Genomic DNA, 24,355 nt, shown 5'->3' on the forward strand with positions numbered 1-24,355 from the left:
GGAGGAGCCTGGGTACTGACAGGGCAGACTGCCCGATTTAGCACGCCTGCAGCCATGTTTGTGGCTTTTGTTTCGCAAAAATTTATATTTGTCACCTTTTCAGCTTCACTGCAAATTGCTCCAGTTGGCTCAAGCTCCTCACTAGTGAGTTCTTCCTGAGTGACAAGGAGAACTACAGAGAGACGGAGTGTGGTCTATGCTGCAGCCTAGGCCTGGCCGTGCCTGGACCCCTCTGAAGCAGGATTCCCCCCCCCCCCGCGCGCCCCCCGCGACCCCCCCCCCTGCCCTCTGCCACCCATCAGTGTCCTGGACAGAAAAAAAACTAGTCAACATTCCTGGTTGTGGGATTTGTTCTAGCAGAGACCTAAACAGGAGGTGACGCAGGAGACTTCCAGCCCGGAGCACTATGGATGGAGCTGGGGTGGATTTTCTTTCCTCCCACTGCCTTGAGCTCAGCAGTCTCTCGCTGATGTGGAGATTTTAAGATGGGAACTTCTTGAGATCTCCCTTTCCAAAAATATAGAGCCAGGCTTGGGGGTGTTTGTATCTGTAATCCTAGCTCTCCAGTTACTGAGGCAGGAGGATTGCTGAGGATTGAGCCCAGCCTGGACTACAGAGTGAGACACTGATACAAATGAAACAAAAACAAAAACCAGGGATGATGCTATAGCTCAGTAGAAAAAGTCCTGGCCTAGCACACAGGAAGCCCTACGTTCCAGTCCCAGCTCTACACAGACCAAGGTCTGGTGGCACATCCCTGTAATCTCAGGAACTGGGAGGTAAAGGCAGGAGAACCAGAAGTTCAGGTAATCTTCAGCAACGTAGCATATTTTGGACCATCCTGGGCTAGAGACTCTTGAAATAAAAATAAATGCCATAAAAAAGTCAAAATTTCATAACAAAAAAAAAAAAAAACTACAAACACATGTTTGGAGCCGTCTTTTCTCTCCTTGGTATTTTGCTGTGCTTCCATATGCCTTCTGGAATGGAAGCGTTGCATAGAGGCCACAACGAGAGCTAACACATTAGAAAAGCTGGCAGATTTTAAAGGAAGACAGACCCATGTGGTTAAAGCCATCGTTAAGCTTCAGAATGACAAGCCCCAGAGGCCCCGGTCTCAGGAATTCATGTGTAGTGTGAAAATCAATTTCCTTCATGGTTTAATGCAGTTAAGGTGTTCTTCTATACACTGTTTTCTGGGAATATAATCTATTCATCTACTCTTTATTCCTGCTCTCTATTTGGACTTATCCCCATCCCCTCTTCTTTTTCTGGTGAGATTTCTGAGACCTCAGGGGCTGGAGAGATGGCCCAGTGGTTAAGAGCACTGATTGCTCTTCTAGAGGTCCTGAGTTCAAATCCCAGCAACCACATGGTGGCTCACAGCCATCTGTAATGGAATCTGATGCCCTCTTCTGGTGTGTCTGAAGACAGCTACAGTGTACTCATATATAATAAATTTGAGAGAGAGAGAGAGCTCTGGAAAGAGCCTATCTGTACTTTTTTGTATTTTTATCCTGTCAATAGGTAAACCACACTAATTAGTTCTACAGCTATAATAATAGTAGTCCACTACTTCTTTGTCCAATGGGGACGATTAAGTTAGTGAGACAGTTCAGTGTGGAAAGGCGCTTGTCTTGAAGACTGACAACCTAAGTTCAACCCCTGGGGCCCACATAATAGACGGAGGGAACCAACTCCTACAAGTTCTCTTTTGGCCTCCACATGTGTGCTGTGATATGTGCATCCACACAGGTACACAGACATTCAAAGAAATAAATGTAATAAAATTTGGGATTAGAGAGAGAGATTGCAGCAGAAAAGATTCCCAGTTTCAGGGAATCCAATGACTTCTTCTGGCCTCCGTGGGCACTGAACACATGTAATACACAGATACACATGCAGCTAAAACGCTCATACATGTAAAAAAAATAATTTTAAAAAGAATGTTACTTAAAAAATAATGACATCCCCTTGGATGTGAGAACCTCAGGGTTCCAAGGACTCTCTTCTGGGAGTCTGCCCAACTGCAAAAGGCTAGGTGGCTGACACTTGGAGATGGGGGTGGGAGCAGATGCCACAGTCTTTTGACATGCCCACCAAAAGGCCATTTGGAAATAAAGCTGCTTTGGTTGCCAGCAGAGCTCTTGTCTCAGAGGGGACCCTGGCAGATGGCGGCGCGCCTGTTATCACGGGCATATCCCTGCTGATGTTCTTCCTTCTTCGAAATAGAGCGTTTATTCAGCTCCAATTTGTTACCATGGGTTGTCCCAAAATGATGAAGGAAAATTCAAGAGACTGCCAGGGGCCAGTTGGATTTGAAACATTTGTATTCAGCACAGCAGATGCTCTCGGCTACAGAGAACAGCTTTTTAGATGTGAAGGCAACAAGGAAAGAGAAATAAATAGTAGGGACAGAGGACTGTCCCATGGGAGATGACAGCCAGGCTCAAAAAACTCTCCACCAAATGGGCCAAGCAAAACACAGCCAGTGAGACAGGCCTGCACCCGGAATGCTAACCATCAAGAGTGGATTCCGGGAGAGGGGCAACCTGGTTCAACCAGCGACTCACAGATGAGACTGTGAGCCCTTTGTAAGGAAGGACTGTCTGTAGACTGAATGCGAGCTGAGCTCACGTGTCACTGGCCACAGAGGTCCAGCCCAGTCTGTGGATGCAGTGGAGTCCAGGAAGGGCTTTCTCTGGCTTTTGTAGTGGGACCGGGAAGCCCCTCCTCAGGGGAAGATGTCTTCATTTGCTGCTGAGATGCAGGAACTGACTCTTGGCCATGCTAAGATCCTTCATAGGCAAGTTCACATGTCCACCAGGCACACATCGGGCAGAAAGGGGGCAACACATCTCTTCAGTGGATCTTAGCTGCTTAGCAATGCTGTTGTTTTCTTGAGCAGGGACTCTTGTAGCCTAGACTGGCTTTGAACTTGGTGCTGTAGCCAAGAATACCCATGAACCTTCTGATCCTCCTGCCTCTACCTCTTGAGTGCTGGGATTATGTGTGTGCGTCACTAGGAAGAAAGGTTTTCTGGGCCACACAGCATCCCCAGCCTTTACTTGGTTGCTTGTTTTGGGGGGGGTGAGGGGGCTGACCATAGCAGGAAAGGCTCCCCAGGTCTGGGCCCACAGGCCTTCTTAGTGACTGACAACAGTCCTTTCTACTGTTCCATGGGCTAGGCACCATTTCCTCTAGGACCCCATGATGGTTTTTTTTTTTGCATAGGACTCATCAGCCATTCGTTTCTTCATTGTCAGAGAGGGTGTGAAATACATAGGATGGTATCTGTGAAATACATGAAAGGCACGTAAACCTAGGGGCCTGGATGATCTGGCTGTGAAATGTCTCCCTCAGACTCATGTTCTGCACACCTATTCTTTTCCTGCTACTTCGATATTTGGGGAGGGTGTGGCAACTTCAGAAGATGGGGCCAGCTGGCAGAAATCAGTCACCAGGGGCCACTGCCATAAACTCCACTATGGTGGACTTCAAATCACAAGCCAGGGCCAGTGAGACGGCTCAGTGGCTAAAGGCACCTGCAACATAACTTGATGACCCACTTCAATCCCTGGGACACAGTGGGAGGAGAGACCCAGCTTACAAGAGTTGTCCTCAGGCCTGAGACACATAGGCTCCCTACACGCTACAGTAAACGAACAACTGGATGAATAAAGAAGTGTCAAAAAATCAAAGGCCCGATGAAGCTTTTTAGTCTGTGTCAGGTGATTTGATCAAGCACTACAGGGGTGACTTATATCCTGTGCCTGTGGAGGGTCGTGAGCATGGAGGCCTGTGGAGTGGAACAGGCCCAAGAGAGCCTGGCCTCTCGGGCAGAGGCCAGCCAGGGTTTGACAGAGAGCCGAGACGGCAGGACTGACCTACGTGCTCCATTTCCTGTGTACTCAAGACCCCACCACGCAGCTGGTGGACCTGGGGATTCTGTAAGGTGACTTGATAGTGACCTTCCTCTGACCACTGCCTCTGAGTGGTCTGAGATGCTGGCCATTGCATGGTGTCTGACTGTAGGGAATTGGCACCCAGGCTCCTGGTGACTTGTCTTGAAGGACTCCATTGAAACTGACAAATGACAAGAGTGGCAAATGGGGCTGGACTTGAGTGACTCTTGCCCTGACCTTTTTCAAGCCCTCTATAAGTCTGATCCATATTCGATTACCTTTGGATAAGCAGCCCCTGCCTGGTGACTGAGCTAGACACAGCTAGTAAGCTGTCTGGATTACGCTAGCCTGTCTTCTGGAGTCTTCCAGGTCATTCCCTGAAGAAAACTGAGAACAGGAAAGATTCTTTGGCAGTACTTTTGGGAAGATTATTTTGGGCCAGAGACTTTGAGGTCTTTCCAGACATTCCAAATGGAGCCTCTGAGGCCAGTCGTGTTAGCTCAAGCGTGTCTATGGGATCCCAGGGACACAGCTTGCCCATAAGGAGCCCTGTGGCCAGCCTGACGCTGACTTTTTAGAGAAGGAGGTGGAGCAGAGGGACAGTGAGGTTGGAGCCTTTAAGTCCGGTAACGTGTTGACAGAAAGAAGCTCTAAAGAGAAGGCCATTTATAAGGGACAAAAGAAGGGACCGTTTGGTGTAAAGAACAACAGTTTGGGGTTTGAGAAATACAGACAGAGCCGGGCATGGTGGCACACGCCTTTAATCCCAGCACTTGGGAGGCAGAGGCAGGCGGATTTCTGAGTTCGAGGCCAGCCTGGTCTACAAAGTGAGTTCCAGGACAGCCAGGGCTACACAGAGAAACCCTGTCTCAAAAACAAAACAAAACAACCAAATGAGAAATGCAGAGAGAGAGAGAGAGAGAGAGAGAGAGAGAGAGAGAGGGAGAGAGAATGTTGTAAGAACATGTTTGACCTTCAAGAGAACCAGGAGGTATGAGCCAGGCAGTAGTGGCACACGGCTTTAATCTCAGCACTTGTAAGGCAGAGGCAGACGGATTTCTGAGTTCAAGGTCTACAGAGTGAGTTCTAGGACAGCCAGGGCTACACAGAGAAACCCTGTCTCAAAAACAAAACAAAACAACCAAATGAGAAATGCAGAGAGAGAGAGAGAGAGAGAGAGAGAGAGAGAGAGAGGGAGAGAGAATGTTGTAAGAACATGTTTGACCTTCAAGAGAACCAGGTATGAGCCAGGCAGTAGTGGCACACGGCTTTAATCTCAGCACTTGTAAGGCAGAGGCAGACGGATTTCTGAGTTCAAGGTCTACAGAGTGAGTTCTAGGACAGCCAGGGCTACACAGAGAAACCTTGTCTCAAAAACAAAACAAAAAAACATACAAACAAACAAAGTTGTGCCCCTAAAGCCCAGTCCAGTTCTCAGCAGCAGGCAGGCAGGGTTCCCCGGCTTCCTTGACCTTACAGCTTTTGAGCTATGCTCAGGGATTCTGTAGTTTTGGGGCCCAGACTCTTTATTCACTGTCAGTAGAGTCGTTGGGAAGCCCTTTGCAGATGTTTTCTTACATGGGCTATGGCTGTACTGACCATACTGAGAAACTGGCTCTGCTAGCCATTCTCCCATCTGCCATACTTAAAAATGGAAGCTACAGGGGCCGGAGAGATGGCTCAGCGGTTAAGAGCACTGACTGCTCTTTCAGAGGTCCTGAGTTCAATTCCTAGTAACCATATGGTGGCTCACAACCATCTGTAATGGGATCAGATGCCCTATTCTGTTGTATCTGAAAACAGTGACAGTGTACTCATATAAATAAATAAATCTTAAAAAAAAAAACCCGGGGGCTGGTGAGATGGCTCAGTGGGTAAGGGCACCCGACTGCTCTTCCGAAGGTCTGAAGTTCAAATCCCAGCAACCACATGGTGGCTCACAACCACCCGTAATGAGATCTGGTGCCCTCTTCTGGTGCAGCTGAAGATAGCTACAGTGTACTTACATATAATAAATAAATAAATCTTTAAAAAAAAAAAAAAAAAAAAAAAAAAAAAAAACCCAAAACCCAAACTAAACAAAATAAGCAAAAAGAAGAACCTCTTATTCCTATTCTATCAACCACAGCCTTCTTTGTTCAGGGGTCGCCACTGTTTGGCTGGACACCTGTTCTGTGTCTCCTGATTTCCCCTTTCCCCTATGACTCACCCTCTTCTGCAGTTACCTTGGATTCCAGGGAAGATAGACTGATTTGTGACAAGGGATATCACTAACCGCAGTGCCCCCACCACACCCCCAAGCAACCGCTGGGCCTCCAGGATGAGGTCACTCAATGGCATCTCACAATGGGAACAGACCCTGAAGCAGAAAAGAACAGGGACCATCTCCTGGGAACCAGTGTTCCCCTCAAGTGATGACAACTCTGTGACATTAGAGTTGACAGATCGGATCATAGGCCTGACTAGATTGCTTCTATTGTCATCTCAGCAAACCCAACTCCCTCTTTTTCTGTAAAAACCAGAAGTTCCTGTTAGCCCCTTGAAGATTTGCTCACTCACTCTGTGACTCTGTGTGTGTGTGTGACTAAACCCTTTTATCTGTCTTTCCCAACAGGATCACAAGTAAAAGTTCAAGGGACATGAGAAAGGTCAAAAGCCAGATGTTTCCCAGCTGATTTACATCTCACTGGCGGAGAGGCAGAATCCTAGCACAGCTGATCAAACTGCTTGCGAAGGAATCTCACGAACAACAATATGAACCAAGCTTACAGCACTGGGACCAAAGGTGTGCGCCACCACAAAGCTTCCTTTTAAAATTATTTTCACATTCACTTCTGTTTTGTGTGTATGCATGCACATGTAAAGGTGTATGTCACAGGTCAACACAAAGTGTCTCTTCTCGATTATTCTGTACTGACTTTTAGAAGACTTATGTGTGGGGCTGAAGAGATGGCTCAGTGGTTAAGAGCACAGACTGCTCTTCCAGAGTTCAGTTCCCAGCAACCACATGATGGTTCACAACCATCTGTAATGGGATCTGATGCCCTCTTCTGGTGTGTCTGAAGACAGCTACAGTGTACTCATACATAAAATAAATCTCTAAAGACTTCTGTGTGCCTGGTTGCCTCTGGGGAGCAGAGGGCACCAGATCCCCTGGAATGGAAGCTATGGAAGCCATGTAAGTAGTCATGTGGTTGCCAGGACCTGAAAATTAGGTCCTCTGCAAACACAGCAAGTACTATTAACTGCTGGGCCATCTATCTGGCCTCAAGATTTGTTAGTTTTTAATATTATGTGTGTGCCTGAGACCACAGAGGACTGTGAATCTCTTAACTGGAGTTATAGGTGACTATGAGCTGCTGGGAGCCAAATCAGAGACTTAACCACTGAGGCACTTTTCAACCCCCATCTTCCCCCAACCTCCTCACTCCCTGGCCCAAATAATCCCATTATGCTGGCTCCTGTCTCAGAATCTTCAGTGCTGAGATTACAGATGTGAGATATAATACCTGGCTTTTGATGCTTCTTGGGGCTGGGGTGGTTCTGACAATGTAGCTCAGCAGGCAGAATGTTTGCATAGAACACAGGAAGGCCTGCATTGGTCTTCAGCATTGCAAAGAACAGACTGGGTGGCGGTGCACACCTCTAGTCCTGCTCAAGAAGCTGAAAGATCAAGGTCAAGGCTAGCCTATGCTACGTTCAAAGTAAGACCACATTTCAAAAAATAAGAAAAAGGGGGGCTAAAGAGATGGCTCAGTGGTTAAGAGCACTGGCTGCTCTTCCAGAGGTCCTGAGTTCAAGTCCCAGCAACCACATGGTGGCTCATAATCGAATGAGATCTGGTGCCTTTCTGGCCCAGACAGAATGCTGTATACATAGTAAACAACAAACTATTTAACTTACCACTTAGAAATAAGGCACTACTCACATTTTGTTCAGAGTTCCCATTTTTACTGTGCATATTCATGAACAATTATTATAAAAACTGACTTGACAATACGTGGTTTTTATAATCTGGTTTACTACTACAATAATAAACACTTTCTTTCCTCCACAACAGTTGAATAATTGTATATAGCTTGGAGAAAGCCTTCGTACTTTTGCAGAAAAGAGACTCGGGTGTTTGGGTTTTCTGTGAGGGTCTTGCCATTCAGTCTTTGTTGGCCTGGTACTCTGTACATAGCCCAGGTTGGACATGAGCTTTTAGTAGTCCTGTTGTAGCCTCCTGAGAGCTGACATTAATAGTGTGCACCACTGTGCTTGGCTGAAGAACTTAGCTTTTAAATTCCCAGTACCTCCGTAAACATCAATCAAACAATCCACTCTGTTTCCCCAGTCTTAGTCACTTCCCCATCTGCTGCTCCCTCTGCACAGACCCTCATTACTTCCTCAACTCCCTCGTAGGATGCTTTTTCCTTTTTGAGACAGGGGTTCGCTACATAGACCAGGCTGGCCTTGAACTCTTGAGATCCTCCTATCCCTACCTCCTGAGGGCTGGGATTAAAGCCATCTGCCACAATGCCTGGTCCATTAATTTTCTTTTAAGATAATAGTTTTTCTTCTCTCTCTCTCTTTTTTCTCCCCGAGACAGGGTTTCTGTGTAGGCCTGTCTGTCCTGGAACTCAAGAAATATACCTGCCTTTGCCTGATTTAAGGTAGACACCACCACCTCCCTGCTTAAAGATAATTTAGCTGTTTTCAGCTACTCTGAATTTACTTCCAGTTGCACATTGGGATTTAATAATAACCTTCAGAACTGTTTAAAAGTCTTAGGAAGAAAAGTAAGAGAGTTACTTCTATCAAGAAACTCAGGCTATGGCAGACAGCACATTCTTAGAGTAGCTTTTAGGCTAGGAATGTAACTCGCTGTTACAGTGCTTGGCACACACGCCATAGTTTTCCAGAAAGAGGAGGGGCTGTGCAGAGGTAAGGCCTAGTTAGTGTTTTGAGGGGTAACATTAGGGATTCACTGTGAGCATCAAGATGAATGACATCTTTGCTATGGCACTGGCATGGAATTCACATGACACCTATACTTTCATATCTAGAAAAAGGCAGGCGCCAGCTAGCATAAAAGTGGTCGTCACAGACGGCGTTTGACACGGAGTCCCGGATGCTTTGAGGTCCTGGTCCATCACGTGACCATCTGAAAGGTTGAGATACTCAGTCACTAAAGGAAATCCTTCCAGCTCCCTGCTGCCTTCACGATCCAGAACTCTGCTGGGGCCTAACTCAAAGAGGACAGTGTATTCACCTACAGGATCAGCAGTAGCTACATAACACTCTTACGCTCCCCGAAGATCTTACATCAAAACCACAGATGGTGCAGACCTTGGTTAGGCTCTGGTAAGGGGACAACAGAACCAAAATTCCAGGAAGAAAATATGGCCTCCATTCATCTAATCACTCTACCGTTCCTTGCTAATCTATATACAATACCCAGGATGCAATGGTAAAGACATTTGCTTAATGAACTTCCACAGTCAATTTTAAAAGCCCTAGCCACATAGAGTGGGGACATCACTGTTCCTCTGCTCTGATCCCCTTTGTCATTGTCTCCTTCAGATCTGTAAAATGAAGGTGCTGTGACCGGCTACCACAGACTTTTAGGATGCCAGAAGAACCAGTTTTGGTGGCTCACGGTTCTCAACCCCAGCACCCGGGCTGGGATGGGGCAGAAATAGGGCGGATCTCTGAGTTCTGGGTCAGTCAGTTACGTGGTAAGACCTTGTCTGAAAAGGTCACCAGTGGGTAGATCCTGGGCTAATGGTGCATTCCTGGACCAGCACTATGGAGGCTGAGGCAGGGAGGCTGATGGAGTTTGAGGTCAGCTTAGACTGTATGTAGAGCGAAATCCAGGCCAGCCTGGGATATAGAATAAGATATTTTATCAAAAACCAAACCAAACCAAACAAAGTACAGGAGGGACTAGTTGTAGGGTTGGGTTCTAACTAAATGGCCACCCTAGAGCCTGTTCGGAATCTTCTGCCCAAAGGACAAGACAGCAGAAGTCACTTCTTCCTGTCTTGGTGGCTAGGTCTTTTCCTGTTCATTGTCTCCAGCAGAAGCCTGCTGACAATCAGTCTCAAGTAGATGTGTGGGAACTCTGTAGGTGACGGGACAGTAGGGGCTGAGGGAGTGTCCTTCAGTCAGGACCCCACGCCTCCTAAAGATCCATTGTATCAGAGATTGCACACCAAACAGCTCCATACCCAAGGGGTCATTCCTCTCCTAGCCAGTGCTTTAGGAACATTCCAATGGCCTTGTATCTGGGACATGCCCACTAAGAACCCCACATCGGAATGACCTGTGCCTGAGGGAGCACCCCCACGGATCCCACACGTTGGGACCTCATCTACTTAAGGTATCACCCACCAATGACTCTGGATCACCATGACGGATCTAAGGAATCCTTTCCCAGGGTTAGCTAAGGGAGCATTCCCTAAGGACCCAGCATCTGAGAGCACCCACCAAGGACTGCTAGGCTGTATGGCCCTGCTGCCCTTATGCTATTTTATAGGCAGAGGTCTGGCTGGCTGGCTGGCTGGCAGGTCCTGTCAGGTCAAGAAGGCTCTGGCAGAGCAGGAGGAGAAAGGGGGTCCCTTGGGCATCTGAAGGACCTGACAGGATTAAAGAAAGAGGGACAATTACTTACCACAGCCAGGTAGAAAGGTCTGAGGAAGACAGTGGAGCTGGCCGTGCCAGCATCTGCACAGGGAACACTTCTTGGGCAGCCAGGTGCCATGGAGGATAGACCCACAGTGCCTGGGAAAGAAGTGACAACCCCCACTGTCAGAAATTCCTCTCCCTCCTTCCCTGCCCATCCCCCATCCTGTTCCCTCTCAACAGCACTTACTCTTTGCGAACATCATGTTCACAGTTGCGTCCATAGAAGGAAGGAGGGCAGGCACAGAAGGACCCCAGGATGCAAGTCCCTCCATTCAGACAGCAAGTTTTATTAAGCGACTTACCTGAAATGTAAGAGAAGTCATGGGGCAGGTGGAGGATTGAAAAGCCCATAAGCAACGGTTCATGCAGCACTCTGGCATTCACTCCCCAGAGTACTCGGAAAGACCTATAGCACACGAGCCTACCTTTCAGGGAAATAACTTTCATGGTTGGACCAGATTGGTCACCTAGTCTGATGGTCTGATAGCTGGTCCCAGCATGAAGTGGCATCAGGAGAGAAACTGAGTATCAGAGACTATCAGGGACATTCCCTCTCCCTCTCTCTCTCTCTCCCTCTCTCTCTCTCTCTCTCTCTCTCTCTCTCTCTCTCTCACACACACACACACACACACACACACATACACACAGAGAGACATACATGAACATGCCTCACTCACTTTTATGACAAGCTAGTACAACCCACCCAGCTGCTAACTCACTCATCATGTCTCTTGGGGTAAGTGCTAAAGGGTTACTTCAGAGATGTGCCAAGAGCCATGACAGAGATGGATTAAGGCAAAAAGTCTTACTGTTCTGTATCCCCACGGAAGGCACAAACTGGAAAGACCGATCGCGTACGGCAGGTTCTTTCTGGTCCCAAATGCTGTTATCTCTGATGGCAAGGTCTCTCCCTGTATTGCATATTTTAGGCCACAAAATATTGTTGGTGTTCATAAGAAAAACACCTCCTCCCCACCATCCACCACCAAGTAGGGTGGTGCTTGCCAAAGGTCTCCACACTCAGGAGGAGGAGGGAGGATCCAGTGAGAGGCGACACTGAGCAGCCCTGTCCCCAAACACTGAGTGCTGGGGATGTAGCTCAATGGTAGTGTGCTAAGTAAGCATAAGGTTTAGCCCCAGTGCAGAGGGGGGTTGGGGGGGGGGGGTAGGATGGAGGGTAATCTGGAAGTATGTCCAATAGGTGCAGAGCCTGGGTTAAATCACATGAACAACAATGGCAACAAAAGTTGTTGGTCAAAAAAATAAAATAAAATAAAAATCAAAACCTCAGCTAGATTTGGTAGTGAACTTGGGAGGCAGAAGAATCAGGAGTTCAAGCTCAACCTTGACTGTGTTGTGAGTTCCTAGGCAGGCTGGGGTACAAGGTCCTTAAAGTGCACACATGCAGGCTGGTGAGATGGCTCAGTGGTTAAGAGCACTGACGGCTCTTCCGAAGGTCCTGAGTTCAAATCCCAGCAACCATATGGTGGCTCACACCATCTGTAACGAAATCTGACGCCCTCTTCTGGAGTGTCTGAAGACAGCTACAATGTACTTACATATAATAAAATAAGTAAATCTTTAAAAAAAAAGTGCACACATGCCCATATGTGGAGGGGTGGGGGGACAGCCTGGACTTGGTGACATCCAGTTTCAAAAACCTGAAACCCAACCATACAGGGGTGGCTTGCGCCTTTAAGTGAATCTGAGTCCAAGGACACCCTGGTCTACAAAGTGAGTTCCAAGGCAACCAGGGCTACACAGAGAAACCCTGTCTGGAAGCCTCCTTCCTCCCCAGGGGGAAAAAACAAAACAAAACGCCTGAACCCCAAACAAAAGAAAACTCACCAGCAACGGGTCCAAATTCAAACGCACTGGAAATGGCCACAAGCAAAACCACACTGGGAGAAGAAGATTGGACATCAGTTAGCAAAACCAAGCGTTCAGCGCAAGGGCACAGGCCACGAAGGAGACCGTGAACAGCGCCACCGCGCTGTCTCCAGTAACAAAACCGGACAGAAGTTCCCTCTCTTAAAAAGCCACATGTTGGAGCTGCTGGAGAGATGGCTCAGAGGTTAGAGCACCCTCTGCTATTCCAGAGGCCCAGAGTTCAATTCTTCCTGGTGGCTCATATCCATCTAAAATGAGATCTGGTGCCCTCTTCTGGGCCGCATGCACAAATGCAGGCAGAACGCTGTATACATAATAAATAAATCTTTAAAAATAACCACATGTAGAGTGACTGTGTGATTGTAGAGTTGGAAGGCTGCGCACTAGCAGCCCTAAGTGTCCTGGGGCTATGTTTAACGACCCAGTGGCGGCTGTTTATCATGAACCTCTCTCTCTCTCTCTCTCTCTCTCTCTATGACTTAGTATCCTTTTGACAGTCACATAAAGACCTCGGGGATGAAGCAGTGTAAGCAGATCACAGCTCCAGAAAAAACTGAGGCTGGAGCCCTACCCGATGTCTTCACTGATACAGCTAATGTTTGCATCATTTACACGTACACAGTTAACGTCTACAAGTCACATTTATACTTTCTTTTGTTCTGTGACTACCAAGGAGCTCATATAAGCTCTTCCATGTTCATTTAGGGCAATATGAATCCTTGTTCCCAAGCCACGGCCACGCTCGGAATAAACTCTTACTCTTCGGAACAAGGGCTGTGTTTTGAATTAACTGTTTAAAACAAGTCCCCAGCATCCAATATTTCATCATGAATATTCCTTAGGCCCCACCCTTACACACACAATTTTAAAGTTATAAAATTAAAAAGCTAAAACATTCTATTCTGCATAAGCGGCATATTTTTCCACGGTGCATTGTTTGCATATATAAATTCTTTTTTTGCATATATAAATTCTTAAATGGCTGTATGGGTTGGAGAAGACTTGCCAACCACACGCAAGCGCTGGTCCGACGCCCGGCTCCACGGGGAAAAAAAACTTGTCCTGTCACTTGAAATGGTTCCAAGTTCAATTGGTTTGTTATTCCTAATGTTTCTAAGTATTGAATTTATCTCTCCCATTAACGTGTAGAGGCAGTCTTGATTAGGCTGTAAGATTAATATTATGTATGCAAGAGAAGGAAAGCATTATTTCTCTGGCAGTCACCGACATGACTGATGGGACGAGCCCAGAGGGTGCTTTACAACCTGAGTCGGATGCCCAGAACCCAAATGATCGATCGGACTCCAGTGAGTCATCGTCTAACCTCCACTCGAGTATATGCGAGCGAGTGCCCGCGCGCGCGCGCGCACACACACACACACACACACACACACACACAAAGGCAATATAAAAAATTGACATTTTAAGAAGCCGATGGCAAAGCAGTATCTAACTATAAAGTTCCAGGTTCTTCAGGAAAAGCAGCAATGTTACTGACAAGGTTCAAGCAAGACAAAAATCAGAGCGTCATAGAACGTGATTTTCCGAAGTGGCTATCTCCAGCAACCAAAAAGTCAAGGTTAGCTCATACCTGGATGAGAAGTACCCCATCTTCGACGGCTCGTAAAAACGTTGGAGGAAAAGACAAGAAACACAATATTAGCAGATGGCTTTAGTTCATAAAGCCATTCTCGAAACACCCAAAGGCTAATTTCACAAAATGAAAACAGTAGATTAAAAAGAAAGATATGCCAAATGAGAGAGGCCCCCGTCCTGGAGAGTCTGTGGGAAGTTAGCAGCCAAGATCTCCGTGTAGACCGGCAGGGGATGGGGCCTCTTCTTCCTATAAACGGTTTGTGATTGAGGACTTCGGAGGAATATACCTCCCTTAAAAGAAACTTAAGGTGTTGAGTAGGACCCTCAGGTGGGCGGGGAGACGGGGCCCCACGCCCATTACGGGGCCCCACGCCCATTACTAGGCCAGGAAGCTCCGAGGGAAGTGAACTAGTTTGGTTTTTATGTAAATTCTCTATAGTCTGGTTATATGTAAATTTTCTATAGGTAAAGGGAGTTGAAGAGTTTAGTTATTCTACCAAGGTGTTCAAACACGAAAGTAATTAGGAAAGTCTAAACACCATACAGGCATTTGAAACTTCATTATCAAAATTTGTTGTTTTGTTTGTTTTTCAAGAATAGTTTCCCTAGGTAGACCAGGCTGGCCTCGAACCCAAGAGATCTTCTGCCTGCCCCTAAGGGATTAAAGGCGTGCTCCACCACCTCCAGGGTAACTGCCAAATTTTAACTCTGCATTTGCGTTCGTCGTTACTCCCAGTAGAGCCGGGTGCTGGAGGCCTTGAAGATGCGCTGACGGCTGGCGAGGACTTGTTTGGGTGTGGGGGAAGGTCAATGTCGGGAGGGATTTGAGTCTGGGTTTGGGCTAGAGGTTTTGCCTGCAGCGTCTGAATTGCAAGCCCTGGCCCAGAGCCTGCGGGTGGGCGCTGGGGCGAGCGGCTGCCTGAAGCTTAAAAATCAGTGGCCTCACAAGCACTATTGGAAGTCACTTGATTCTTCCGGGTCCTCAACTCAGTGCTAAGCTGCGGGTTACTGGCTTCGGTTTCTTGTGGGCGGATGGGGAGGGCCTTGACTTGCGAGTGGGGTTGTACCTCTCTGTTGCTAGGTGCTCGTCTGTGGCTGAGCCCGCTGAGAAACACATCCCTGAGTGATACATTTTGATATATATCTCACATTATTATATAGATCACAAAAGCTGGACCTGGTGGCAAAGGCCCGTAGTTCTAGGACTTGGGGAGGTGGAGATCGGAGGATTGAAGTGAGTTAGAGGTCAGCCTGGCCTTCAGTGAGTTTAAAGCCAGCCGGCGCTTACAGGGCAAGACCACTTTTCCTTTCTTCCTTGCTTTCTTTTGAGGGTCTCAAGATCAGGCTGGCGTGAAACTCGGCGACCTTTGTGCTGCCGTTTCACCAAATTCCGAGATTACAAGCACGTATCACCAAGCACAGCTAAGACCCAAGATCAAAATGACAAAACACAAAACCCTCCCTCACCTTCGCCCCTGGCTTCTATGGTGATTTACTTCCGTTTTAGTCGAGAGTGAAGACCCCGACAGGCCTGGGAATTCTGTACACGCCCAGTCTCTCTACTCCCCCCCACCCCCATCCCCTGTCACTCTGAGTTTCCAGCCACTTTTCCAGTTCCTGAAACCCTAGGGGGTGAGGGGCAATTGGTGGTGGTGGTGGGGGGGGGGAATCTGCTATTTCCGAGAAGGCTGGGCCTCCTTCATTAACAAGCTAATGGCTGATTTCACTGAGACCTTGACAAACAGAACCCTAGTCTGAATACACTAGTTCCCTGTAGGGATCAGAAAGACCAGATTCCTGCATTGAGACTGGAGGAGTGGAGAAGGGATTAGGAGGGCGACACCTTTTGTTTCTGTGTGGCTTATGTTTTCTACCAATGTAGACTAAAGGAATTATTTTATCCTGGCGGGACACACTTCTACAGTGTCTGCCTTTCCATGATCACTTGGGGATACTTGAGGGTGTGTCCTGGTAAATAACTGAGCCCTGAAATTGCTTGCTTACTCTGTGAATGCTTCCACAATGTTTTCCCAGAATCCCACCCCTGAACCTTCGTGTGTACTGAGCCCCTCTCTCAGGACTTGTCCACACTGGCTGCAGCAAACATCTGTAGCTTGGCGTCTGCTGACTCCTGATGTGAGAAATTCGTATTTGGTTGTTTGGATTTGCATGTTTCGCTGTGTTACTGGTATCTGTATTCAGTTTCCTAAGCCCTAGCTGGAGGGTCTGACTGTGCCCTAGAACTGGCTTCTTTGGTCCTTTGCTCTGGAAAGTCCTTCCGGGCACCTTTCCTCCCAAAGCTGGCTTCCAGCTGTGGCCTTGAACTGGAAAGCGCAGAGAGATAACGACTGCTCCACCCCAGAGTTGATCTTTACTAACACTGGATTGTAAACTGCTTATTTTTTTGTCTTTCACCCCACTCCCCCTGGTTCCCAATGGGAGGTCTAAGCCTGCTCTTCCAGCACTCTCAGCTTCCCAGTGTCTCCCGGAGCCAACCCACTCTGGAAATCTTCACCTATGAGCCGCCTGTGGCAGACTGAAGCATTGAGACACTGCCCTCATTTCTTTTTGTTTTCTTTTTTAAAAAGTTTTTTTTTAAATTTATTTTATGTATATGAGTAGCTGTCTTCAGACACACCAGAAGAGGGCATTGGATCCCATTACAGATGGTTAGGAGCCACCTGTGGTTGCTGGGAATTGAACTCAGGAACTCTGGAAGAGCAGTCAGTGTGCTTAACCGAAGAGCCAACTCTCCAGCCCCCAACACTGCACTAATTTCTAAAATAGGGGCTAATAATGCAAGACATCTGAGAATGGAACCAGGAAGAAAATACCCCCCCACCCCACCCCACCCCCACACACAATCTAGTCTAGAAAAATAACAAAAAGGAATTAAAGAGTCACCGAGGTTGCAGACACTATTGATATGTTGGGTTCTTTATTCTAAAACGTTTGCCAAATTCAAGATGATTTGGTTCAGTTTCTGGGAAGTGTGTCACTGGAGGGCAATTTGATTTACACTTTAGATATGTGTGAATGTGTTTTCGTGTGTGCACGCATGCACACAATTTTTTAAAATTCTATATTTGTTTATTTATTGTGTGTACGTTTATGTGTGTTTGCTCACACCTGACACGTGTGCGAGGGTCAGAGGTCACCTTGCAGGAGTCGGTCCTCTCCTCCCACAAGGTTAGGTCCCTCAGATAGAGCTCAGGTCCTTAGGCAGGTTCTGTGAACGAGCTCTTTTGCCCACTGAGCCACCTCACTCCCCCCAACTTTCTCAACTCTTTTGCACAAATCTTTCTTTTGCCAGTCAAACTGATTACCTATTTATGGACCAGCCACTTTGGGCAGGAGCACAGCCAAGGAGCCAGAAATGGCCCAGTGGGTGGGTGGGGCAGGCAATGGCTTCCTTTTCCCACCCTAGATAAGACCAGCCAAATACCCCAAATACCGTTTTTAGTTGCATCCCTAAACTCCTGGTGAGGGAGAGTGACAGTTATATCTTGACTGCTCCCAGACATTGTCAACGTTAATTGGCCTCAGCAGACAGGCTGGCAGATAGGCCCCCCAGGAGACAATTGGGAAGATTTTCACAAGATCTAAGGAGGATGCTGTTTCAGAGTCTAAGTAGATTTGTATTTGACTGCTCACAGGCATTCTTCACAGCTCTCAGGGATTTTAAAATGGGCCCGTAATGCAAAAGCAAGGTGGGAGTCTGGGTACAGGCCCAAGCTGTCATCAGAAAAAGTCGGCCCTGAGCAGCCAGCAGACTTATGCACAAATGTCCCAGGCACATTAACATGTGGTTAATGTGGTCTCAGGCACATTCATATGATTTCTGGCTACAGAAATGAAGTGAGCATTGTTATTTTTTATTTGTTTGTTTGTTTAGTTGGTTGGTTTTTTGTTTTGTTTTGTTTTGTTTTGTTTTGTTTTGTTTTGTTTTGTTTAAGAGATAGGGTTTCTCTGTGTAGTCCTGGCTCTCCTGGAACTCACTCTGTAGACCAGGCTGGTCTCTGCCTCAGAAATGCTGGTATTAAAGGCCCAGCTTGGGTATTGCTTTAAGTCATTGAATTTGTAAGAATTTATTACTTAGCAATGTAAAGCTAACGTAACCTCATCATTTAAAAAACTGCTATTATCGCTGTCATTATTGTGATTATTGTTGCGACGCTGGGGATTGAACCCTGGACTGTGCGTGCTCTGTCACTGAGATTCAACTCTAGCCTTTGCACACTTAATAGATTAAAATCATTTTCAGTTAATGTATTGGTATTTTATGTGTATGGGTGTTTTGCCTGCATGTCTGCACCATATGCATGCCTGGTGCCCAGGGAGGCCAGAAGAGGGCATAGCATCCCCTGAAACTTGAGTTGCAGGTGGTTAAAAACCTGCATAAGTGCTGGAAATCAAACCCAGGTCCTCTGCAAAAGCAACAAGTCTTCTAAACTGCTGAGCCAGCTCTTCAGCTTTCCAACCCCACCTTGTGTTTTGAGACTGGGCCTCCTACCTAACCTGGAGTTCACTGATTCGCTGGGCCAAGAGGAGCGAGAAGCTTCAGGGATCTCTGCCTCTGCTCCCTTAGAGCTGCGGTTATAGAAGCAAGACCATGCCTGGCTTTATGTCATTGTTGAGGATCACACTGACTGGCCTTATGTATATATAAGTTTAAATTTTCTAGAAGTCATCCAACATAGCACAGAGAAACATTAAGGGAAAATTAACATTAATATTATATTTTGTTTAACCCAATATGTCCCTAATATATCAGTAAACCAGTGAATTAATAGTGAGATGTGGTTACCTTTTTAAAATATTAAGTTTTTAAAATTTAGTGTTATTTTGTGAGGCATGAGGGTATTAGATTCTCTGGAACTGGGGTTACAAACAGTTGAAAACTGCCATGTGGGTGCTGGGAATTGAACCCGGGTCCTCTGGAAGAGCAGCCAATCCTCTTAACCACCAAGCCATCTCTCCAGCTGCTAAAATTAAGTTTTTGATGCAGATATTTTATGACAGTTGATCTCAGGTCAGCTTAGTATATTGGCCACTTTTATTAACATTTTTATTATATTTGGCTGACTTGAGTATTTACTTTGTGTACATGCGTGTACGTGTGAGGACCTGTGTGTGTGCCACAGTGAATGTGTGAGGTCAGGAGACAGCTTGAGAGAGTCGCTCTTCTCCTTCCATCATGTGGGTCCCAGTAGTCATATTCCACCTGGTGCCTCTGGCCTCCGAGTCATCTGACTGGCCCTTAGTGAACTTTGTGGTTAGTCATGTTGTGTGCACAGTCAGGAACTAGAGAGAAGGCTAGTATTCCTAGTGACTTAGTGTCCGGGATGTTGCCACTGCCACTCACAGTCAGAATAGGGCTTTTCTACTCAGTTAAACACCCTCACAGATACCCCAGCAGAGCCTTCCTTAGGGGATTCTAAATCCAGTCAAATTCACAGTGAAGATGAACCCTCCAGTGCTCCGTAGCTGGGGCTGCTGCGTAGCACATTTGCACACCGTGAGGACCATCAGTAGCCCAGGTTGGCCGGAGTTTTAGCCTGCAGATGTGAGGCCACAAGCCAGGAGCCCTTGCCGCTTGCTCTCCCACCAGCGAGAACCATTTAGTAATGTCCATGGAGATGGAAGGCGGTGTTTATAACATTCATTCTTCTCTACATACATCGTGAAGGGAGGGAGGTCAGGTGAGGGACATCAGGGATTTTCCTGGAAGAAAGCTTTGCTGGGCGTTCATGTGACTCATGTTCCAGTAAGAGCCGCAGTCTCGGATGACCTGAGTAGAGCAGGGTTATCTGGATGTGCTTGTGGGTGGAACCCCTTTGGAAGGGAGGTAGGTAAGGGTGGGTGTATCCTCGCAGAGACGTAGAACTTCTGTGTGTGGATGATGTTTCATCAGAGACTGTGAGCCGAGCCGGATGCTAAACACAGTAGTTCTCAACCTTCCTAATGCTACAACCCTCATGCTGTGGTGACCCCCAGCCATACAGTTATTTTGTTGCTACCTCATATCTGTAATTTTGCTACAGTTATGAATTGTAACACAAATATCTGTGTTTTCGAATGGTCTTAGATGATCCCTGTGAAAGGATTGCACTATCCCTTTGGGGGTTACGACCCACAGGTTGAGAAACATTGCCTTAAAAGGTATTACTCTCTTGGATTCCAGCTCGTCATGCGGAAGCTGTGTTATCAGTGTATATTTTGAGCAGTTTGTGGTTTTGAGGACACTTGGGGAAGTGAATACCACAGGGCACAGGCCTACCTGGTACATCCTGGAAGCTTGGAAACTGCAAAATGTGTGTGTGTGTGTGTGTGTGTGTGTGTGTGTGTGTGTGTGTGTGTGCGCGCGCGCGCGCGCGCGTGTGTTGACAGGGTCTTATATAGCATTTAGGATAGCCTTGAACCTCTGACTCTTCTGCCATTACCACCTGAGAGCTAGGATCACAGGTGTGCCCTGCTTGCCCTCCCTCCACATGGAAGGTCTTTTTGGATATGCCACCCAGTGATGTGGCAATCTGTACAAGTGAGTTTAGTGCAGCACCAATTCCTTACATAAACGTGAACACATTTTGTATTTTAAAATACCTTCGACTGAGCATCAAAGGCAGTCTCAAAACATGTGGAAACACCGACCCTAGGACCCTGCCCTGGAGTTAGGACCTGAGGTGCTTGGTCGGGTTGTGTCAGTGAGGAGCTGTCCTGGCTACCTCTGTGCCAGACTATGCTAATTCCTGCTTCTTACCACGTGGTCATGAGCCAGCACTGTTGGCATCCGGTAAAGCTTATTAAAGATATAGCTATCAGGCTCTGTAGTTGAGCCAGAACCTGGCAGCTTGGTGTAAAGTTTGGCAGATGAAACATAGGCTACTCAGTATGATGTAAATTTCAGATTAATGACAAATTATTATTTTTAGTGTAAGTGTATTCTCAAAATAGTATTATTGTTGCAATGTTAGGGATTGAATCCAGGGCATCCTGCACATCAGGCAGTGCTAAGAGTAAAGGGTGTGAGACCACACACTCAGCTTTCATGGGACTTTTGTTTGAATTTTGAGACTGTGTCTCAAGTAGCCCAGACTGGCCTTGAACTTAGTATGTAGCTGAGCCTAAATTTCTGATCTTCTTGCACCACCTCTGAAATGCTGGGATTACATGTGTGGGTCACCTTGCTTATTATTTGAGGGGAGTGGGGTGGAGATGTGAGACAGGGCGTTAATTGGTCTAGGTTGACCTTGAACCATTTGTGGATGAGAGTAACCTTGATCTCCTGACTCTCTGCCTTCCAAGTTCAAGTATAATGGGTCTGCTCCAGGACTCCAGGTTCAAACCAAGGTGTGTGAGGAGCCCTTGCCTGAGAGCAGATTGGAGTTCCATTATTTATTGGATGTCATTCCTGTGTCTGCCATCAATCAGCAAGACTATTTCCACAGGTAGCAAACTCTCTAAAGACTAAACTATTGCATTTAAGGATACAGCGAACAAGCAAGCAAACAGACAAAAACCATGTGGGGATGAAATCTAGACTTTCAGTGTATCGCTCCAAACATTGCAGAAAATGTTTTTGTTTTTTTTTTTTTTTTTTTTTTTTTTTACATATCCTTGATCCCTTCCTAGGGCCTTTCTAATCCTGTCTCTTGCTTGGCTCCTAGTCCTGAGACCTCAGAATGCTTTTCCCTCGGCGGCTCTGTTTTTCTCTGTTCTCCCAGGCTTTCCTTGCTGCGAAGAGCCAGCCTTCTGTGGAAGCGCGCAGGGGATCCTGCATGCCCAGCTCACTTAATAATCTTGCTGTGCCCGGTTGCCAAGCCCTCCCCGACCAGATCTGTTTTGTCTCCTGCTAGGCTGAGTCACATAGAATAGATAGATAGTTTATCAGCACATGTCCTCCAGATCATATTATCCGCTTACAAATATAGCCTGTTAGCGCACAGGCACGGTAGCCCTTCCGCTGGGGGTGTTGTTCTGCGGGCGTAAACAGCATCGAAAACGGATTACAGAGTGGCGGCCACAACCGGGTACTGTCAGCGCCCACTCTCACAGGGAAGGTGAGTGGAGGGAGGGTGGTCTCCGCCCCAGCGGCGGAGCGGTGGGAGCTAGCAGGTGGGAGCGTCTGTCTGCGACTGCGCAGAAGCTGAGTGGGGGCGTCTAGGCTGCTTAGAGAACTGGTCGCTGCGCCCGCGTTGTGCGCTTACGGTGAGATCTAGCCAGCCATCATCAAAGCACATGGAGAGGACCAGGCTTTGACCCACAATTGAGTGGGGAGACAGGAAAACACGTGGGGCGCGCAGGCGCCCTCACTCTGTTGGAGGGACAAGGTCCTCCGGAATCCTTTGATTCCTTCGAGAGGACCCCTCCCCCTTCTTGCCCGTCTCCCTGCCCCCCGTGCCCAAGAATGATCTCTACCGTGCTGTCCAAGGGGCGATAAATCAACTTTGTTTGTGTCCTCTTCTGGTCCTTGGAAAATATACTTGACAACAAGGAGGGAGGGTTGGAGAAGAGGTCTTTCCTTTCATAAAGCTTCGTGCGCCCCCTGGTGTGGTTGGGACAGGGTGGCAAAGTGATTGGAGATCCAAAGGAGAATTGTCCAGCTCCGTAAACAGCCCAGGTGCGATGGCTTGTTGGCTGGACACGGCCTGAGGTGTAGAACCCGCTAACCGAGTCGAATAGGGAAAAGCCTCTTAATGCCACGGCCCTCTGGTGTGTCAGTTTGGTCGCTTGTTTTGAGACAGGATCTCAGGTAGCCCAGGGTGGGGAAGGAACCTAGGGTTTCCTGAATGCCAGGTAAGAACTCTACCAACTGAGCCACACCCCAACTCTCACCTTTTGTTTAGATCTTACATTTAATTGATGGCCAATGGTCTGTCTTAATTTCTTTAAATAATTGGCCCTCCCTCTCCAAGCTTTACTATGTGACAGGTCCCATTTAAGCAGTGTTTAACCCAAAGATCACAGGGTGCTCTCTCACTAAGCAAGGGAGCTGGGTGCTACGGTTGTATTTTGCCCACATGAGAATCCAGCCACTCTGTCCTTAGAGGCTTGTGGCCAGTAAACCAGGAGGCAGGATTCCAGCCTGGGCCATCTGACTCAACCCCTGTCCTCTTAATCCTTTCTGTGCCCTCTGTCTCTTCTGAGGAGCTTCTAGCTTAATAAATTACCATAACAATAATCAAACATCCCAAGGGAAACAGATCTGACAGCCTAAAATGTGGTTCAGTTTATAATTCATCTGAAGTGTAGTGGTGGCTATTCTGATCTTAAATTTTAGCCTCTGGCTACCTCACTGTTGGCCTTTCTGATATGGAGTACACCAACCCCCCACTCCCCTAACCCCTATCCTGTTTAGTTTCTATTGGCCACAGCCATGCTCTTGGAGCAAGACGAATAGATGGCAGGGCATCTTCCCACACAGGACACACCTAGATGGAACTTTTGGAAGTTACAGGGAGGCAGGTGGGATATTATCAGAGTTGTTAGGGACAGAACCTGGGTCCCAGCTGCCTCAAGGTGGGCTCAGCAGCTGTCCTTGATAGGTCAGGTAAACAGACACCAGTACAGTACAGAGGTAGGAGATGTATTCTGAGTGGCTATATAGGAAATAGATCAAGAGGCTCCAAAGGACTCTGCCCCCAAGTCCTTGAGGTTTAAATGGATGGTAAGATGGTATAGACAGCTAAACTGCCCTGGTCATGTGATCCTACCCATTGTCATTGTCTGGGCTCCAATCTCTGTTGCAACATGATTTGACTAGTTGTGAGGACTGTGTGATATCTTTAGAGATACAGGCTCCTCCTTTAGCTGGGGCTAGATTTCAGCCCTTTATTTCTCCCAGTACGACATTATTCAGAGAAATTTCAGTTTTAGGGAGAGGGTCAACTGTCTCATAGTCTGAGAGTCAAAGGTACGAGGCACAAGTATCTCCCTCCTTAGGAAATCTTCATTCCTGCCTGATAGTCACGGGGAACCAGCCCTTCCTCTGAGCAGTCACACGTTCCCTGGCACCTGCTGTCTCTTTCCCTCTTTTCTTTTAACTCTACTCCATTCCCTTTCTTTCCTTTGCTCTTGCCTCTCTCTGAATCCCACAAAGGGAGTGTCAAAATGGCTTGGCATCATAGGGGAGACATGTCGGGCTTTCTCCTCACTCCTCCAGATCTTTCCCATGATGCTCTGAGGTACCCACTCCACACCTCCAGCCCCCTAAGCCCTTGACAGACCAATGTGTCATTTGATGAGGCAGAGGACTGGGTGACCTGAGTGTTCCCCTCCTGTCCCCTGGCATATGA

General features: G+C 47.3%; 2 protein-coding genes across 5 annotated transcripts in view, besides 1 other annotated feature; one reads left to right on the forward strand and one right to left on the reverse strand.

The window, feature by feature from the left end:
• Positions 1 to 7,839: 7,839 nt before the first annotated feature.
• Tdgf1 (teratocarcinoma-derived growth factor 1) lies at positions 7,840 to 14,390 on the reverse strand. 2 transcript variants are annotated; one of them, NM_011562.2, is made up of 6 exons: positions 14,056 to 14,390; positions 12,423 to 12,475; positions 11,384 to 11,485; positions 10,762 to 10,876; positions 10,561 to 10,670; positions 7,840 to 9,051 (listed from the first exon to the last, which is right to left on the reverse strand). In NM_011562.2, the coding sequence occupies exons 1-6, from the start codon at positions 14,073 to 14,075 to the stop codon at positions 8,936 to 8,938; spliced, it is 516 nt and encodes a 171-aa protein (NP_035692.2). In that variant the 5' UTR covers positions 14,076 to 14,390; the 3' UTR covers positions 7,840 to 8,935. The 2 variants fall into 2 exon arrangements, with proteins under 2 accessions (NP_035692.2, XP_017168764.1); XM_017313275.2 differs by lacking the exons at positions 11,384 to 11,485; positions 12,423 to 12,475; positions 14,056 to 14,390 and adding an exon at positions 11,000 to 11,157.
• Positions 16,083 to 16,147: a transcriptional cis regulatory region, noted in NCBI's record as "Tdgf1 proximal region deleted by CRISPR perturbation". NCBI's record gives its function as "positively regulates Tdgf1 expression in mouse ES cells" and the evidence as "EXISTENCE:mutant phenotype evidence [ECO:0000015][PMID:26807528, PMID:31784727]".
• Lrrc2 (leucine rich repeat containing 2) overlaps positions 19,777 to 24,355 on the forward strand; it is a 32,522-nt gene continuing 27,943 nt past the window's right edge. For 2 of the 3 annotated variants that reach the window (XM_006512364.4, XM_006512365.4), the window contains exon 1: positions 21,352 to 22,120. The gene's annotated coding sequence lies outside the window, so the exon portion shown is untranslated. Of the gene's footprint in view, positions 19,909 to 21,351; positions 22,121 to 24,355 lie in introns of those variants that run through there. The other variant, NM_028838.2, reaches the window with a different exon arrangement.

Source organism: Mus musculus, chromosome 9 (assembly GCF_000001635.26).
Source record: "Mus musculus strain C57BL/6J chromosome 9, GRCm38.p6 C57BL/6J".
Taxonomy (NCBI): domain Eukaryota; kingdom Metazoa; phylum Chordata; class Mammalia; order Rodentia; family Muridae; genus Mus; species Mus musculus.

Bases quoted from the DNA above. Each gene is read 5' to 3' on its own strand.
- Tdgf1 (NM_011562.2), bottom strand. From the start codon at position 14,075: ATGGGGTACTTCTCATCCAG. The intron at 12,476-14,055 runs GTATGAGCTAAC...TTCTTCTCCCAG, and splicing joins ATGGGGTACTTCTCATCCAG to TGTGGTTTTGCTTGTGGCCA. The intron at 11,486-12,422 runs GTGAGTTTTCTT...TATGCAATACAG, and splicing joins TGAATTTGGACCCGTTGCTG to GGAGAGACCTTGCCATCAGA.